Source organism: Tursiops truncatus, chromosome 1 (genome assembly GCF_011762595.2).
Source record: "Tursiops truncatus isolate mTurTru1 chromosome 1, mTurTru1.mat.Y, whole genome shotgun sequence".
NCBI lineage: Eukaryota > Metazoa > Chordata > Mammalia > Artiodactyla > Delphinidae > Tursiops > Tursiops truncatus.
The window spans coordinates 176116393-176135643 of record NC_047034.1 but is presented as its reverse complement, the minus strand read 5'-3'; the positions used below and the strand labels follow the sequence as shown (position 1 = coordinate 176135643).

Sequence of the window (19251 nt, the reverse complement as noted above, 5' to 3'; positions counted from 1 at the left end):
GATAAAAAGTTTTGGGAAGATGGAATTATGAAGTTGCCTGAAAAATGGCAGAAAGTAGTGGATCAAAAGGGTGAAGACGTTGTTCAATAAAGTTCTTGGTGAAAATGAAAAATGTGTCTTTTATTTTTACTTAAAAACCGAAGGCACTTTTTGGCCAACCCAATAGTATTTAAAGTACATGTGTAACTCTGTTGTCTCAAACAGTTTGAGTTCCATAAAATGACCAAACATGACCCTTTTATTTCCTTCACATTTATTGCATTAATCTTAATGCAATAAATAAAAATCAAGAAATCAAGGAAAGGAAAAACGAAAATGTTTCACGTCCACCCTAGCCTATCCCTGTCTTCATTATTCCCTGTTCATTTCTGGTTGTAGTTTCTTTGCCTGTGCACTTTTTACATAGTTCTGTTATAGAATGAGAGCTTTTTCCAAGTGAAACACTTACTTGTGTTGGTAGTGTAATATTCCTTGTAGTTTGATGTGTCATGATTTCATTTTGTAACCGGTACTTTTTCTCTTTGACAGCATCACGCTGCCTTTAAGTGCAGATGTCCCCAAGGTATTTGCAGCATTGCCTGAGTTTTATGTAGAAGATGTTGCTGAATTTTTATTTTTTATTGTACAGTAAGTCCCATTCCCATATTACATAGTTCTAATATGTGTTTATATTTAATATGTACATTATATTATGAACCTCCATCTTATGCCACTGCTTTAACCGAATGCTGCCTGGAGACTGGAAAAATAAATCCGGCTGTGGCATCCAGCCAATTCCAGTAATAACTCAAGACAGAGGAGGATTAACAGTGCTGGTAATAATGTGCTCTGTGAAAAGTGAGTCGAATTGTGTGTCTGAGAAACAAGGAGAAAACCGTTTATAAATATCTGAGTGAACATTCAAAAGCCAGAAATACCCACCTCTATATTTTGTACCAAAATTTTTCTCAATTGTAAAATTAGAGAATGCTTACAAAGAAATATGTTGAGTGTATAACCAATATTTGAACTTTGAAAAAATGAAAACAGCTCCATCAAAATATTTTTTAAAGTCTTTTTGGTCGTGAAGATCTTTTGTAAAATTCACCTATGATTTAATCATACCTTTGGTTTATTTTCTAAAACATAAGTTAATATAACATGCTATGGCCAATAGACGCAATGGGTTTTAAATCTACCTAGTTGTAATGGGGATAGTCACCTTAAACTCAGCAAGTTAAAGGGAATTCCGTGTCCTGGCTCCTAGACCTATTCGTCCCCTTCCTTGCCTAATGACACCAGCATCCACCCGTGTTTTCTCAGAGCTTTACTACCTGTTCCTCTCACCTCTCTTCAGATACTCTCCTCAGGTGCTTTATGAGCCCTGTACTCAGGATATTGTGATGTTCCTCGTTGTGATGTTGTGTAACCAGAACTACATCCGAAATCCATATCTGGTGGCCAAACTCGTAGAAGTCATGTTTATGACTAACCCTGCTGTTCAGCCACGGACCCAGAAGTTTTTTGAAATGATTGAGAACCATCCTCTCTCCACCAAGCTGTTGGTCCCTTCCCTGATGAAGTTTTATACAGGTAGGTTCCTGATGTGTACAGGTGGGCAAGGTCGTCTAAAGCCAGTGGTTGAAGTTGTTCTAAACCTGTTACCTAATATTCTGACATCGGCTTAAGTATGACCCACTAATACACTGCCAGCAGAGCATAAACTGTCGGTTATTTTTCCCCTGAGTTGTGGAAATATTACACTGACCACTCTATATACTAGTCCCTGATGATTCAGTGAGATCCATTGAAAGTCAGATGGGTAACACTGAGATCAAGTTGGTGTTTTTATCTGAAACTACCTGGGTAATTTTGGCTTTTAACTTACAACATTAGTTTCGCAACACTGTCCTATAACCCAGAGTTTCAAAACTGGGTAAAACCAGGAGCTTGTTAAAAATGCTTATTCTTGGAGATCCCACTCAAACCAACAGAATCAGGATCTCTGAGAGTCACTCATTGACTAATTGTGTACATTCATCCAATGCCTGCTATTTGCCAGGCACTGTTCTAGGTGCTAGGCGACACTGGTGAACAAAACTGAGAATGTATCAGGCACTCTGCAAGGAGGTCTTCCTCTTCTGGTTGAATTGTATTCCAAATTTTCATTTTTAATTTGGCTTTTGAACTGCAAATGTGTTTTCATAAAGCCCATTACTTAGGGGACGCATTCACCTGTTCTCTACCAAAGGCACAGGATTATACAGATGGAACATTTTCCCTCCAGTTTGTATATTTCTCAGGAAAGGAAGTGTGTTGTTTGTCTTCTTTTTATTTATTTATTTATTTATTTATTTATTTATTTTTGGCTGTGTTGGGTGTTCGTTGCTGCGCGCAGGCTTTCTCTAGCTGCGGCAAGCGGGGGCTATTCTTCATTGCGGTGTGCAGGCTTCTCATTGCAGTGGCTTCTCTTGTTGAGGAGCACAAGCTCTAGGCACACGGACTTCAGTAGTTGTGGCATGTGGGCTCAGTAGTTGTGGCTTGTGGGCTCAGTAGTTGTGGATCGTGCAGGCTCAGTAGTTGTGGCACGTGGGCTTAGTGGTTCCACGGCATGTGGGATCTTCCCGGACCAGGGCTCGAACCTGTGTCCCCTGCATTGGCAGGTGGATTCTTAACCACTGCGCCATCAGGGAAGCCCTTGTCTGTCTTCTTATCTTCTATTGAATCTAGCACGTTCTGAGCACCCATTTAGCAGAATGTACTCGCCATGCTCTTAGAAGAAACACCAGCCTCCCAGAGCACAGTCCATTGTTGTTCACGGTGGCAGCAGCAGTTTGAGGATTCCTCTGTGTTCAGTGACAACCACCCCTTACCTGTAGACCAAGACCTGCTCCTGCTTGTTTTGGGCTGGTGCTGACATCTCTCTCTGTGTGCTTCTGAGGCTCAAGAACCTGTCTACCTCCTTTCCCCTTTGTCACTATTATCTTATGTCACCTACTAGGAGATTCTCTCCTTCCCCAAGCCTGCCTATATCCTCTTAAACCTAAACAAGTATGCAGGCCTCTTGTAGTTTTGTTAACATGCTCACCTTGGCAACAGCAGAACACTCCTGGGTAAAAGGCCCCCGCTTGGCTCTCCTGTCCTCCTCTTACCTCTCAGCCCTGGTAGGAGAGGACCACGGGCCATTCCAGGTACAAGTGGTACATCACCCGTGTACAGGACGGGACCTTGTATGGTCCCTTACACCTGTCAGGCTTACCTGAATTGAAGGTAATTCTGCATTTCTTAAAATAATGATGAGGTACCTCTTTTCACCTGTTAAATTTATTTTTAAGATGGGAATACCTAGTGCTAATATGGTTGTAGGGAAATAAGCGAACCTGCAAAAGTCTGTTTCATCTCCTCCGTAGCTCGTGTGTAGAATTAGTGCTATGAAACTCTCTTAAGAATGTAAGTTGGTAAAGCCTTTCTGGAAGGCAAATTGACAGTCCACACCAAAGCCTTTTATCTTCCATATCAGTCAAGGCCCAGTTAGCATAACCTGCTGGTTAGTTTAAGAGAGAATTTAACATAAGGAACTGGTGAAATAGGTAGTGGAAGACAGAAAAGGCAAATAAGGAACACTGGGGTAGTACAGATTGTCGGTACAGGGAGCAGCCATCATCTGTCCCTAGGACTGGGGGAACCAAGGGAAAAGGCTGGGGTTATGGGATTCTAGTGCCTCAAATTAGTGCTTAGACAGAACTGGGACCCAGGCCTGAGGAAGCATGCTGGCCAGCTGGTGCTGGTGTCTCTGAGGGCATGTGGGATTCCTGGTCCTGCGAGTGTGGAACAAAGCTGGAAACAAGCCAGCTGCTGCTGCTGGGCTGGGAGAGTCCATGATGGGAGCAGCAAGCCAACAGAGGTCCAAGTCCCTTCTTCAGTTTTCCAGCTCCCCTGCAGCGCCCCCTGTTGGCGAGCCTAACAGGGGGGCCAGCCGGCAAAGGGAAACTTAAGAGTCCCAGCGTCAGTATCACAAAGCCAAGTATAAAGGGTGGATTTGGGGGGACCTCCCTGGTGGCCCAGTGGTTAAGACTCCGTCCTCCCAATGCAAGGGTCCAGGTTCGATCCCTGGTCAGGGAACTAGATCCCACGTGCATGCCGCACCTAAGAGTTACATGCCGCAACTAAGGAGCCCAGTGCTGCAACTAAGACCCGGCACGACCAAAGAAATAAATAAATAAATGTCTTTTAAAAAAAAAATTGGTGGATTTGGGGCTGAGAGACAGCAGCTAAATAATGAGTACACCCTCTTACCTGTAAATTTCATTCATAGTAATCGATTCTGTGGGAATAAATATAGATGTCTATAAATGTTTATAACAGCATTCACTGTGTTAGTATTTATAATGCGGTACAGTGAGAGTATTAAAAACAACCTAAATTCCTGCCAATTGTGGGTCAGTTAAGTAAATTATAGTGTATCCATACGGTGGGTCTATGGGAACCATGAAAAATAGTGTGTTATTTACAGTACGTGGTTAAGTAATAAAAAGTAAAGAAAATGCCATGTAATGGAACAATATGTCAAGTATGACCACGTTTTGGTACACATATATATATTACAGAAAAAAGTGTGGGAGAGTATACGCCAAAATATTAACAGTGAATTGGTTATTTATGAATGGTAGAGCTGTGGGTAGTTTGGGTTTTTTTTTAATTATCTGAACATCTTAATTATTCTACAGTAAACATGCATTGTTAGTATTAAAAAAAAAATTTTTAGTTAAGTGCATTTTGTACTCAGATAGTGCCCTGGGCCTGTCACTGTGGCTTTGGTATAAAGAACAGGGCTGGGCCTCTTGCCTGTGAGACCAGTGCTGGGCCTGGGGGGCCCCCCACCGGTAAGATTCCAGGAGCTGGTGGGCGGGTGGTGTTTTTCCTTTCCCCCTTGCCACGGAGCAGTGTGCCCTCTGGCCCTGGGCCACCTCTGTGGTGGTCCGTGGGTATTAGATGATACCCATGCTAATAATAGCCACTGCTTATTGAACATTTACTAATCCTTTCACTAAATCCACACGGCAGTCCTCAAGATGGATGCTATAAATATCTCCATTTTACGAATGAGGAAACTGCAGCTTAGAAAGGTCAAGAAGCTTGCTGAAGGTAAACAGCCAGTGAGTGGCAGCGGCCTCAGCAGCCGGGCATTAGCACAGGTGCTCCTCCAGTTACCACGGGCCCAGCGCCAAGGGAGCCCTGCCGCGGGCGTGGTGGACACTCCCCACGTGTCCATCAAATCCATGTTAAGTCCTGCTGACTGAGGTCCTGGCTCCTGAGCACGGCTGACTCTCAGACATGAATTAGAGATTGATCTCTGGAACAGTCTCCTCTTTTACACCCCAGAGAGGGTATTCTAGCTTAGACAATACTTAAGATCAAATGTTTGTTCCAAAAATAAAACTGAGTTTCAAAAATAAGAGTATTTTATTTGTACCACAGCAGTCAGTGCCTTAAGGACCAGCTCTCAAAACTTGGCTACTCAGAACCAGGAAGAACACTGATAACCAAGACTTACCTTCAAGACTGTTCTCTTCCCCACGCTGATCTGAATCAGCAAAGCCAGCGTTAGCCCAAGTAGATTCGATCTCTAATTCAACAAATACGTACGGAGCTCCTACTGCGGGTCAGCTTTGGTGTTGCTGCCAGGGCCTAGCGGTGAGGACCCCAAATCCCCGCCATCACCAGTCAGGCACCCTAGCTGGGAGACAGACACTGAACCCATAAATGAGGTAATTCCAGAGAGTGAGTGTGAGAGGAAGGCCTGGTGCTGCTTTAAGGAGCATAGTCAGGGGAGGTCTCTGAGGAGATGACTTTGGAGTAATGTTGAAAATGAGACCCAAGAGGGGACAATAAGCAGATCTCAGCCGCAGTGTGCAGACAGTGAGGACAGCAAGTGTAAAGGCCCTGAGGCCCGGGCAGCCTAGTGAATCAAGCCAGAAGACTCGTGACGGGGGAGCAACTACCAGGGATAGTTCATTGCAGGCCTCTCAGAACTAGGACTTGAGAATTAGAACTTGGGCTGATGCAGTTTTGAGGGAACATTAGGAATGAATTTTCTTTTAATGTTGGGAGAGATGTATATTGATGGGTAGTAAGTTAACGGTCATTACTTAGCCTCTGCTCTGTTCAGGATACAGTACAGGTGTTATGAGCCATTTAGAGCCTCGACGAGGCTCTTTGTCAGCCCCCGGTGTTCTTCTCCTGTGGACTCTGCTGAATCAGCCCTCCACGCTTTAGTTCACATTTATATACAGTTAATAAAATGACACTTAGTTCAGCTTAAAGAAAGGTTGACTTAATGAATATATGTAAGTGCTTTTAGATCTTTGTACCGTAGGTCTTAGCTTATTCCTTTTATCTTTAAATAACTACTTTCCTTTTTAATCCCAAGAAACTGTTCATTGGCAAATATAGAAAATAGCAAAAAAGAAAATAAAAATCATTGATAATCTCTGCACTCAGAGAGAATCTGTTAACATTTTGCTCTATATCTTTCCAGTCAATTTGTGTATCATGTGTGTGAGTGTGTGTGTATTTTTTAATATGATTGGACCCAAACTGTATATTTTGTTTGGTAGCCTATGGTTTTCACTTAATATATCACAAATACCTTTTTGGGTTCTCTGTTGGGCACTTGGATTATTTATATTCTTTTCATATAAATAGTACTTTAATGAGTATCCTTGGAGATCAGTCTTTGAACATGTGTTTTCTTGAATAGAATTGGTGGGTCAGAAAGATGGGCATACTGATGGCTTGTGATACATTTTGTAAAATTGTCTGTTCATCCCCACCAGCATTTATAGGGTGCCTTTTATCTTTTCCTTGAGTCGTACTGTCTTTACCTGACAGTTTTCCTTCTTTTTAAGATTTGTCATGAATTCAGGAATTTCTCATGCTTAAGCTGTTTGTCTTTTGGATAACTAAGTTTGATCTTTGTTCCATGTAAAAAGATACATGGATGATGGTAATTGGTAAATGAATGATGAGTACATAGAGATTTACTATGCTTTTCTCTACTTTTAGAACATCAATTATACAAAAGTAGTTAAAATAATAGTCACATTTAGTAGGTATGTGGCCCTTAATAAAACTTAACCCAATTTTTTTCCTGCTCAGGGATACTCATTTAAAGTTCTATGGAATTTTTATAAATTACTAAGAAAATTGGGGGAGTTATGAGAATTCAGATTCTGGTCATGGGTGTTGCCAAGCTATTTTCCCAGCCCAGTTCCTTTTGTTATTGTGTCATTGCCAGACCTTGGTTGTGAAACTTTTGTCTTCAAAACCACCTCGTAATTTCTCTTCTGCCTTCCATGTGAGATATAGACAAAATTTTATCACATCTGTGATTTTGCAGATTTGTATTATTCATTCAATGACATTGTAGCAGCAATAACTGCTTTTAGAAAGGGAAGAAAGTACATATGCTTCAGTCCCTTGTCTTTCTTCTTTAGATGTTGAGCATACCGGAGCCACCAGCGAGTTCTATGACAAGTTCACCATTCGCTATCATATTAGCACCATTTTTAAAAGCCTTTGGCAAAATATAGCTCACCATGGCACCTTTATGGAGGAGTTCAAGTGAGTATTGGGCCCCTAATGTCACAGCTTGCTCTCTTGCAAATCACAGGTAGAGTGGCCGCTTAAAAACTTTCACAGCTGGGTTCTTGTTGACTGTTTGCTTGGTCTCAGCCTCCCTTAAGTTTTCCAGATGGTACTGCTAAATGTGAGTAGGGTTACCTAAATCTCTGTGCTTGACAGACATTGCTGAACTTTAGATTTTTCAAGATACTGTGGGCATGGTATACGTAGAGAAAGAATCTATAACTATTCTGAAATGATGTGTTGTGTTTTTTGGTGTTTCCTGAGTACAGTATTAAATGAATTTGCAGAACGCCTGAAATGAGATCTTACGGTGCTCTTGAATATGATACCAAGCTTTAGAGTTAGAAATGTAAGGAGAACTTCAGATTCAGAAGCAGATAGGATAAGGCTGTCACTTGAAGTGACGTTCTTTGTAGTGAGGCCCTAGACCTTGATTAAGGGCTTTTCATTACCAACCTGAAATTTCGGTGACTACTTAAACCTGGACATTAGTAATTCCATCTAAGTTACTTTAAAAAGAAAAGTGCTTCAAATAGAAAGGTAGGTGAAAATATTGAACTCTTGAATTATTCTTCAGAAGAGATTTTATCCCATCTCCTTGGATCTTTTGCAACCCATGTTCAGTCTTTGGTCAAGCCTAGCTGTCACTTGTTTACTGAGTTACTAGTCAACAGTATAAGTATGACCAGTGGAGTAGCCATTTGCTAGACACCTTTCTGCAGAGTAACCTCTTTAATTTAGTTATCTCCATGAACTGCTCTTGTCATCAGAATTACATTCCAGCAAAAAAAGCTTGGCATGAGCTTAGGAGACCAGGCAGGCCCACAGCTTCATCTGCCTGGAGAGTTCATCCTGAACTTGCCATGTTCCTGAAATCCAGGCCTCTGCCCTTGTTCACAGGAACTTCTCTTCCCCACACCCCCGGCATGGGCTCACTGCCCTCTGGTCACCCAGCAGTAGATCCTGAAGTGTAGCTCCTCTTTTCTCTACTAATCTGGCAGATACAGAAACTAACAGGTGGGCCAAGCCATCTCAGCTCACCAGCAAGTCCCTCCATTATAGTAGGATATGCAGGACAGTTCCAGAGATTGGAAACTTCTGTTTCCATAAAGTATGTTAATATCCTACTTTATCAGTATTACAGCTTCCACTTTTTCTTCAACCTGTCTTTCTTTATAATAAAGAAGAACTGTATCGGAAGTTCTCTTATCTCTTATATGTGGGTATTTGTGCTTTCCTTATATGTTGGGGAGTTTAAGCATATTTTCTTTTCTAGTCTGGAAGAGTGTTTTCTCTACTTAAAATTATTGAGGGAATGAGCTGGGGAGTGCTGGTAAATCCACTCTCTGGAGGGGGAGAAAGATCAGCATTTGCTGGTCGTCCAGGGTGTAAATACCACCACTGTTGCCAAATTTGAGCTGCCAAGGGAATTTGCTCGCAGAACTCTAGAATGTTAGGACTTGGCTCTCGGGAACCGCGCAGGGTGGCTGTAGCACATCGGTGGAATGAGCTTATCAGTTAATACAGAAGAATGACAAGGTCTCAGGAGATGTGGGGCTGCAGCACCAGAGCTGCACCTCCGCTCCAGGGAAATGTGTGACCATGTACCGTGTAATTGCCTTTTTAGTTCCGGGAAGCAGTTTGTCCGCTATATAAACATGCTGATAAACGACACAACATTTTTGCTCGATGAAAGCCTGGAGTCTTTGAAGCGGATCCACGAAGTGCAAGAAGAGATGAAGAACAAAGAACAGTGGGACCAGCTGCCCCGGGTGAGGACACGGTCCAGGTGATGGGACAGCATCGCAGGGAAGCAGCCTTGGCCCCAGGCAGAGCCCTGCTTTGGGGGCTGCATCTGGGTCTGAAGGCTTAGGTCCGACAGACTTGTCGGTACTTGTTACCGTCCCACCTGTGGGCTTCTGTGAAGTTAGAGCCCAGGTTTGGGGTAGGAGAACCCTTAAACACTTGACCTAAAGTTAGGAAATGAGGTGAGAAGTCTTTGTCCTGAAAACTCTCTCTGCCTTTTTAACTTTCAAGGGCTGTTTTGGAGAAGAGCTTTTATTGTTGGAATATGTTAAGATGTAGGAAAGTAACTAGGAACTAAATCTCTAGGACTCTGTCTGCTAGTCAAGAATTCGGTTTGTTCGCATGATCTTCTTTGGACATCTGTGTGACTAACTCAGGAGGGCTCTGATGGGGTGTTTTTCCTCTGAGTACATCTTGGTTTTTACGTTCAGTTATAAACAGAAAAGAGGTCTGTTTTGCCAGGTTCCATGAGGAATTCCTGCTGTGCCAGTGACAGCACACTGCCCTCTCCTGACATTGATTGCCACCATTTAGACGATTCCCCGGTCAGTTATTAGGCCCTTCGCAGCTATTGGTGACTTCATATATTGCTTGGTTCTGCTCCTGGTTTTGTTAGGTTCAAAAATCAGAACTGCTTTCCGGAAAGCTGGGAGGACCGCTTTTTCTTTACTCGCAGCAGCATTCTCGAGGTGAAGATAGTACTGAGGTTGTTCCAAAGCTGTGGAGTCAAAACTCTCTTAAACGTAGACTGTCGAAGCACACTTAGGGAAGGCTTTCATTCCAAGTATTCCTGCAGCTTTGATGAGAATTTTACGTCTTACTGTAGCCAACATGCTTCAACTACAAACTTAAACCTTCTGGGGGGCTTTGCGCAGAGTCCGTGGATGCTGGATTTCTCCGGTGTCCACGCCACCACGCTCCTTGAGCCCCTCTAATTGTATTCATGAGGTGGCGCAGTGGTCGTCATCTTTTCCCTCGGCACTGTACTGGCAGCCTTTCGATGGCGTTCATCCTACCCACCAGCCTCATATGCATTTCTAAACACATCTTAAACTGTTTCGCTCCTATGCCTCCAAAACCCTCCTCCTGCCGCTCTCCGTTTCCCATGGGGCGGCGTCACCCCCAGGCCTGAGGCTCCCCAGGGTGGCTCTAAGAACTCCTCCCATGCTTACCCCTTGTCACAGTCCGTCAGCTCGTATCTGGTCCAGTCCCCCGGCCTTTGCAGAACGTGCCGGGGAAACAGATGAGCTGTAGTTGCAAGAGCCCCAGCTTCGGGGTCCAGGGGACCTGGGTTTGAGAACTGTCACTGCCGCACATTAACAGTTCTTCCTCGCTGTTTCCTAGCCCGTAAGTCAGAGATAGTTCTTGCCTTGTGGGAAAGTTGTGAGGAGAGACAGATGGTGAGGACATAGTTCATGACCAGCCCAGAGAAAGTGTTCAGGATGTGTAGCCCCTATTGCTTTGTTTGCCTTGAGACACTTCTGTCCAAAATGCTGTACATTCTACTCTTACGTATTAAAATCTTACCCATTCTTTGAGGGACATCTTGTCCAAATACTCCCTCACGGCTGACCTGCCCCATCAGTGGAGCTGCAAAGTCTCACCTTTCTCCCCACTCCTGTAACACCTCTTTATGTCACTCATGATGCTAATGTTGGACCAGCTTACGTTGTCGATGTTGGGATGCGGGTCTGTGGCACATTACCTCGTCCAGAGTCAGTGCTTATAATAATAGCATTTGTTTATGAGGCGACTGAGCAGATACGATTGATTTTTCTGGGTCAGCGGATGGAAAAGGGCATAAATAATCCCTAAAACAATGCTCCTTCAGAATCAGGTCTGCTTGACTTTGGAGTCACTTCCTGCCTCCTGCCTCCCCGCCTGGTCCTCCCAGGTGCTCAGCTCTCAGGCTTCTCTTCTCTCTACACACTTGCTCCCTAGGTCGTGTGTTTCACGGTGAGGATGCTGGTTGGAGTTTTGCTGTAAGAGTAATTCTTTGCTATGGGACAAGGTCCCGGGCACTGCAGGACCTTTAGCATCTCTAGCTCGTGCCCATTGAATGCCAGTGATGTTTCCCTCCGACCCTGGGTCACCATGCAACCGGAAGCATTCCCACACGTGGCCTGATGCCCCCAGTTGAAAATCACTGCTAGCTGATCTCATCTATTCCAAGGCTTTAGCTGTCTGTATTCTAACAACTCCAGAATGTGCCTCCCCAGCTCGGCTCACTCCTGATTCAGGCTTACATAACCAGCTGTTGACCTGCCCCTGCCCAGTGGTCTAATAGGATCTCAAACCTGACTTGTCCAAAACTGAGCCCTTGATGTCGTCCCCCAGATCTCCTCTCCAGACTGCCCTGTCGCAGGAAGTGCCGACCGCATTCTGCTCATTGCTCTGGCTCAGCACCTTCTGGAGTCTTCCTTGATTCCTCTCTCTCCCAGCAAAGGCCCCTGGGCTCTGTCCTAAAGTATGTTTGTTATCTGACCTCTTCCCCCACCTCCAGCTCACTACCGTCTCTTAACCTGCATTACCGGAGTAGCCCCCCATTTGGTTTCAGCCTCCACCCTTGCCCATGTGCATTCTAGCAGGATGGTGTTAAAATCTGTCAGCCTCTCATCCCTGCTCTGCTCAGAGACCTTCCAGGCTTCCCGAATTCTCACACTCTGGGCCTGGAGGGCACTGCAGTCTCGGCCCCGCCCTTCCCCTTCGTTCATGCTACCCTGCCCCCACTGGCCTCCTTGATCTTCCACCGAACAGCAGGGCCTTTGCACTTGCTGTTCCCTGAGCCCTGAGTGCTTTTCCCCTGGATCTTGCTGACTCACTTCCTTCAGATACCTGCTTAAATGTTACCTCCTCAGAGAGGCCTTCCCTGACCACCCTTTCCAGACTAGCACCCCAGCCCCAGCACACTCTTACCCTGCCGCCACCCCAGCTCGGCTTTATTTTTCTTCATCGTTATCGGACTTATCTGTATCTGGGTGGGTGTCTGTTTATTGCTTATCTCCCTAACTAGCGTCTAAATTCCATGAGGTAGGGAGCCTTCTTGGTCACGTTCTGTGCTTCATCTCCAGGACCTAAAGGAGGCCTGGCCTATGGAAGGGGCTGGATCACACGATTGATGAATGAATGTGACACCCACACACACACTGAGGTGGTTCTCACCTTGCTCTCCCTCCATCCTCCCTGCTTCAGCCTTTCGTTCCTGACCGAAGGGCGGTGGGCAGGTCACCCAGCACTGGTGCGGGATCTCCACCGGGCACTTACCCAGGGGGCACTCGTGTGGCTACATCAGCTGTTCTAGCTGTTTCCCCTCCCCCAAGGTAAAGTAAACAGGCCTCTGAGCAGATGTAGGAATTTAAGCCCGTACTGATGTTTCTGTATTTGGTCTATCACAGAGCCTTCAGTAGATTCCACCTTATTTTACCCATGAGTCAAACACACTTTATTGTCTTGTTTCCCAGCCTATGGCAGAGTAGAAGGAGGAGGATGGCACCAGAGGCAAGCATGCTGACAGTTGTAGAGGTTGACAGCCTAACCGATGTGGAGAGACAAAATTCAAAAGCTGAGCAATCTACAGGCCCTTGGTGTTGTGGCGAAACCTATAGGCCAGTGATAGTGCAGCACGCCTGTGGTTTTCAAAATAACGATGACTACGCAGACGTTGTTATTGAGGAAGGTGAATATCCTTTATTAGCACGTGTATCAGGCAGGATGTAAGAATCACTTATTGCGTCCTGCATAGAAGCTGATGGTGAGTTCTTTTATCATTGAGGAAACTGAGTCTCATGTAAGTTAAGTCATGTGCCAAGGTCCCCTTATTCAAAGCCCTAAGACATCCGATGGCAAAAGGAATAAACCCCAGTTATCTGGGAGGTTTGCTGTACAGGTTGTTGTATCATTCCCTAAGTATGTTGGCTGTATTCTGCACTTCCCCAGTTATGAGCTGACTGTATTTTTCCTTCACGCTTGGCGTTTGCTGAGCTGCTGACTGTACTGAGATGTGTCTGGCATCTGTTCACTGTTCCCCAGGATCAGCAGCAGGCCCGCCAGTCCCAGCTCGCTCAGGATGAGCGCGTTTCACGTTCGTATCTTGCCCTGGCGACAGAAACCGTGGACATGTTCCATATCCTCACCAAGCAGGTCCAGAAGCCATTCCTCAGACCTGTGAGTAGAACCTTGGGGATATTTGTTTTGTCTGTTGGATTCCACATTCAGAGTCTATCACTTATAACTAAATAGAGTAGTTGTTGAAATCCTGGGTGTTTCAGCACCACAGTCACCGATCGGTGAGATTCTGTTACTGATTTTGTTCCCAGTTATGCTAATCGATACACACAACATTCTATCGATAGTCTGAAGTCTGCGAAAGGTCACTTCCAAGATAACTTATATCACTTTCTGCTGAGACAGCACATTGGATTATTAATGTTGAAGCTGTGACGTATTTTTGTCATCGTCGACTCCAGTATTTTATTTATAGGAAAAGTGTAGGTGACATCAATTGGAAATGAGACTATATTAAGTAGAAATAATTGATAGTGTATAAGATCTTTGGTTCTCTTCAGTGTAGGTTTGTTACACTCAGGAAACCAAAGGTTAATGAGAGCCGTAATTAGGGTTTATGATAGGGCAAAGGTAGCCAGATTGTTTGGCCATGACTTGATTGATGAGACCGGGATCCTGTTTCTGAAATCGAAACTGAGGGGCATAAATGAAGATCTCTGCTTCTCTTCAACAATCCCCCGCAACACACACACACACGCACGCACGCACGCACGCACGCACACACGCACGCACGCAAACACACACACAGAGTTTGGAAGTCTTATGGTGGGGCCGGGGCCAGGATAGTGAGGAAGGCAAGAAAGGGGCCTGAGATTTGGTAGTGACTTGCCCACATGGAGACAAGTTTACAGTGGGATATAATTTTACTCCACGTCTCCTCCAGTTTCCCTGTTTACTCTCACCTCCATCATTATCACTACACCCTGTCCTACGTGCAACTCAAGAGATGAGCCCCCTCCTCTGTCCCCTTTACATTTCATGTCTCTTCATAAATAGATTTCAGTGCCAGAGCAGCAGAACATGAAGCAAAACAGTGCATCACTGAAAGCGTAAGAACACTCAACTCATTTAGATAAGGTACTTCAGGCACTTGCTTCCCTTAAAGGTTTGCAATGGACTTCTTTAAACTTTTTCTATGAAGGCCAGACAGTAAATAGTTTAGGCACTGTAGGCCACATGGCCTCTGTTGCAGCTGCTAGCTATGCTGTTGCTGTGTTCCAATGAAACTCCATGAAGTGAGGCATCAGGCCAGATATGTCTTGCAGCTAGCAGTTTGCCAATCCCTGCTCTAAGTCATGTTTTATTTTGTGTTCAACTACTCCGATGGCAGTGCTCTTTGATTGTTCAGAAGGTCAGAAACTATAAAAATTGCTTGAGACTAAATTATCATAAAGCCTATTTTTAGTTCTAAATTCTTCATTTTTTGTAAAGGACATTATTGAAAGCTAGGTCTATTATTTTCATGTCAATTAAAATTAATGTTTTTCAAGACCTACTCTTTGATCTGAGCTCTCCATACACCTGGGTCACAGTCTTCTGCCCCCCAGCCTTTGCCTGTGCCTGCTTTGATCTTTCCTTTTCCTTTGCTGCACTGTTTTCACCTTCTTTGCTGGTTAACACAAAACTCTCCCACTTCAGGAAAAAAAAAAATTACCAATTATATCCTATTCTTATCCCTCGTTTACCTCACAGTTTCTTAACAATTAAATACAGGAGTACTTTTTACTTTGTACAAAAGCAGGTCCTTTAGAAGCCAAATTTAAGTTGAATTTGTATAAATCCAGTCATGAAATTTAATGAAAACCTTGTTACTTAAAGAGAAGCTTTCACAGCTCATTTTTTATGGCCGGTGTTTAATACTCTATAAGCCAGGTTTTCCTATTTCAGGTTTGCTTAAAGCAATGTATGCCCACCTGTAGTAGGTACTGTGTCACCTTGTGGGGTTATAGCATATTATTTCATAATTAGTTTTTAGTTGTTTAATTTAAGTTTGTCTTGTCTCACTGGCTAGATTTAAAACTATTCAAGACATAAATTTTATCTTCTACCTCTTTTATATTTCTTCACTCTTTGCATCTGATAAATAAATAAGAATAGTGCATATTGCCTGAACTGTCAGGGACTTGAAATTTATAGAAAAAGAATGCATAAAATGATGGCTGAAAGAGCATACTCCAGAAACTTTCATGACACGTGTGATGATGATGGAATTATGAATAGTTTCCCTCTTTTACCTATTAACAAATTCGAAGTGATCCTTGTTTTTATAATTAAAGCATGAATTTAATGAAAATGTTGCCTTTTTGGTATTTATAAATATTCCATCAGCATGCAACATTCTATGAAGTATTAGAATTACTGGATTAGAAACGGAGAGTAAAGAAAAGTTTGAATGGAATGTCCTTCTTCAGCGTATGATATAGCACATATAAGGGATTCTTTGAAGATTGAGCCTGCCAATTCCTGTTCCTCCACTGAAATGGGAGGTTTGGGTCCTTCTTGCTTGTCTCAACAGCATGAATTGTCCTATTATCCCGTGATTTCCTAGGAACTCGGACCCCGATTGGCTGCGATGCTGAACTTTAATCTTCAGCAACTCTGTGGTCCTAAGTGCCGTGACCTGAAAGTGGAAAACCCTGAGAAATACGGCTTTGAACCAAAGAAGCTGTTGGACCAACTGACGGATATTTACTTGCAGCTGGACTGTGCCCGGTTCGCTAAAGCCATTGCTGACGACCAGGTTAGTGCCCAAGGGAACAGTTTCAGAGGGAGCCTGGAGTTCAGGCTCCTGAGTGGGTGACTTGAGTTTGCTTCCCTGTGGATTTCCCAGCAGACCCTGCGCGATTACATATCCATCTGTTCTTGGATTTTCCCCACTTGAAATCAAGGAAGGTGACACTTTTCAAAACGTGGTTTGAGAAGTTTTTACTATGTAAATAGAAATAATGGCCACAGTGGCAAGGGGAACTTGTCTGGTGTAAATGGATGTGACTCAGTTGTTTTCCTTTGGGCGTAAAGAGCAGATTTGGCTCTCAGATCCGTCTCCAGTTGAGTTTGTACCCATCTTGCTAAGGGCCTCACTCGACAAATCGGTTACATTTCCAGAAAGAGCCTGGTTTTCGCAGGGAATCCAAATCTTCTTCCCAAGAAGGAGATTTAATAACAGCTTCAGTGCTGCCATTATTTCGGTGGTTCCCGGTTTCAAACCGTGTACGTTATCTTTACATTCTTCCCTCCTTTATTCCTTGCGTCCCTCTGATCGTATCCATTTTGTGGTTTTCATTTCCACAGCTACCAATTTAGTCCAAGCGGCCCCTGTCTGGCCTCGATGTTTAATTTTTCAGTATCTCATGAAGGGCTTCCCCTCCCTCCACGGTCCTGTGTCCTGCAGCATCTTCAGCGTTATAATAACTGATGTTATTAACCACACATCAAGTTTTAGCCACTTTTCATGTTTTCACTTGTAATCCTCACAGGATCCTACGATTGAGGTTTAGTTGGATTCCTTGCTTTTCAGGGAGGCACACGGAGGTTAACGAGCTGCACAGTTGATGTGAGGCAGAGGCAGGACTCCCACCTGGCAGTCTGGCCCTGAGCCCATGTTCTCAGCTTCTCTGCTCTCCACTTAAAATGCCCCCAAAGTGCCATGTCCGTTTCAGTCTCCGCATCTTTGTTCACATTATTTATCCAAGTATTAACTCACATCTCAGGGTAACCATCACTAGGCATTCCAGAAGGTTCTTTACTTATATCTCATCCAAAGGTCAAAATAGGGGAATTGTAGGTACTTTTTATTTTTCAATAACAGCTTTATTGAGACATAATTCTCATACATGGGTACTTTTGGATAAAGCAAGAGATGTGGTCTTGACAAAGCACCTGCAATGGAAAAAACCACATATGTCTAAAGCAGTTTTTCCATAAAAAGTCGCGTTAAAAGAGCAGGTTAGGTGTTTGCAGTTACTTTGGGTAGATGCTAAAATGATTCTCTAGCCTACGACTGTATGATGCCGCACATATTGAGAAATGGAAGATAAGCGGTAGCCTTAAGAGGGACAGGAAATGACAACGCTCCCCAGGCAAGGTCAGGTCGTCTGCTTGGGCAGCAGGCCGGCTGGAGCTGGGCCTCTCCGGCCCAGCCAGAGATCGGGTGTGAGGAGTGCCCGGGGCCTCCTCTGCTTTCACTGTCAGGGACTCAGAAGGGTCGTTTAGCCTGCTTCCTCTTCTCCTGGTAGGTCTTGCTGTGGCTGCCACGTCGCAAGCGGTTATAACACGTAACATAAACATAAGTTTGCAGTGTGCATGAGCACAGCACACCCACTGAGACGGTGCAAACCAAGTGGGTGACAAAGGAGTGTTTCCGAGTGCTTCCAGCTGCCTTTCCTTGGTGACCAACAAAACGTCCACACTGCCTGGTAATGCCTATGGACTGTGGTGGTGGCACAGGTGGTGGCCTGTGGTGGCACGTGGCTTGAGTCACAGGCAGTGGTTTCTGCACAGTGACACGTGGGTCTTCTCGAATGTCTAAATAGCCCTGTTCTTGCAGACACGTGAAGCAGGCACACAAGTGCCAGCGGCACAGTGGAGAGAAAAACACTCTTGCAGTGGTTTCTCTGCTGCCTTGTACAGTGTGGCGTTTGTCTTCATTGTTGGACACTTTCCATTTATATGGGCTGTAAGCTGATGAGGAGCCTGCCCACTGGATTGTTTCGGAAGAGGGGCTGGGGGCGCTGGGGGTGGAAGGATGGAAGACTAGAAGGCTCCAGGGAGGTGGTGGAATTTCATCTTCTCCCTTGGGAGCAGCGCTCTTGCTTCGCTCTGGTTCCGCCTGGTATGTCTTGTTTTCCTGGGAAGACAGAGGAGAAAAAAACAGCAGCCGAGCAAGGGAAGAAACTGAGAGCCTTCTCTCCTGTGCACCGAGAGCGGGCGGAAGACAGGTGCCCGGGAGAGGTGACAGAAGGCCCCAGCGCGAGGAGCCCTGAGCCTTACACTCACAGGCCTGAGGAGAGAGCCCCTCGTCAGAGAGGAAGTGCGACAGGACAGTTGTCCCTGGAGCCCAGGAGAGAGAGAGGTCTTAGCCTGACACAGTGAGCTGCACTGAGGGCCAAGTCTGCCTGTGGTTTCCGGGCAGATGGACGGCAGATCTGTTGTTCATGGAACGCTGTCTGTTCACACCATGTTCCATTAAACAACAATAGTAGTAAAGAGCCCACGTAATGGGGACTTCCTGGTGGTCCAGTGATTAAGACTTCGCCTTCCAGTGCAGGGGGTGTGGGTTCGATCCCTGGTCAGGGAGCTAAGATCCCACATGGCTCCTGGCCAAAAAACCAAAACATAAAACAGAAGCAATATTGTAACAAATTCAATAAAGACTTTTAAAAAATTTTAAAAAAAATCTTGGGATTTCCCTGGTGGTCCAGCGGTAAAGAATCCACCTTCTAATGCAGGGACCACAGGTTCAATCCCTGGTTGGGGATCCAAGATCCCACATGCCGCGGGGCAGCTAAGCTCGCGCGCCACAACAACTGAACTCGCGTGCCTCAACGAGAGAGCCCGCGTGCCACAAACTACAGAGTCCTTGCGCTCTGGAACCCGCGCACCACAACTAAAGAGAAGCCCACGCACTGCAGTGAAAGATCCCGCATGCCTCAGTGAAAGATCCCGCATTCCTCAACGAAGATCCCTCATGCCGCAACTAAGACCCGACGCAACCATAAAAATTAAAAAAAAAAAAAAAAAAGAGCCCATGTGAAA

At 44.8% G+C, this 19251-nt stretch overlaps 1 protein-coding gene across 2 annotated transcripts in view; it reads left to right on the top strand.

Annotated features, from left to right (window-relative positions):
- UBE4B (ubiquitination factor E4B) overlaps positions 1–19251 on the top strand; it is a 111194-nt gene that overhangs the window by 84209 nt on the left and 7734 nt on the right. For both annotated transcript variants that reach the window (XM_019930907.3, XM_019930905.3), the window contains 6 exons: positions 529–627; positions 1337–1572; positions 7476–7602; positions 9254–9398; positions 13462–13596; positions 16046–16237. In XM_019930907.3, coding sequence (XP_019786466.1) covers positions 529–627; positions 1337–1572; positions 7476–7602; positions 9254–9398; positions 13462–13596; positions 16046–16237 — 934 coding nt within the window. The remainder of the gene's footprint in view (positions 1–528; positions 628–1336; positions 1573–7475; positions 7603–9253; positions 9399–13461; positions 13597–16045; positions 16238–19251) is intronic.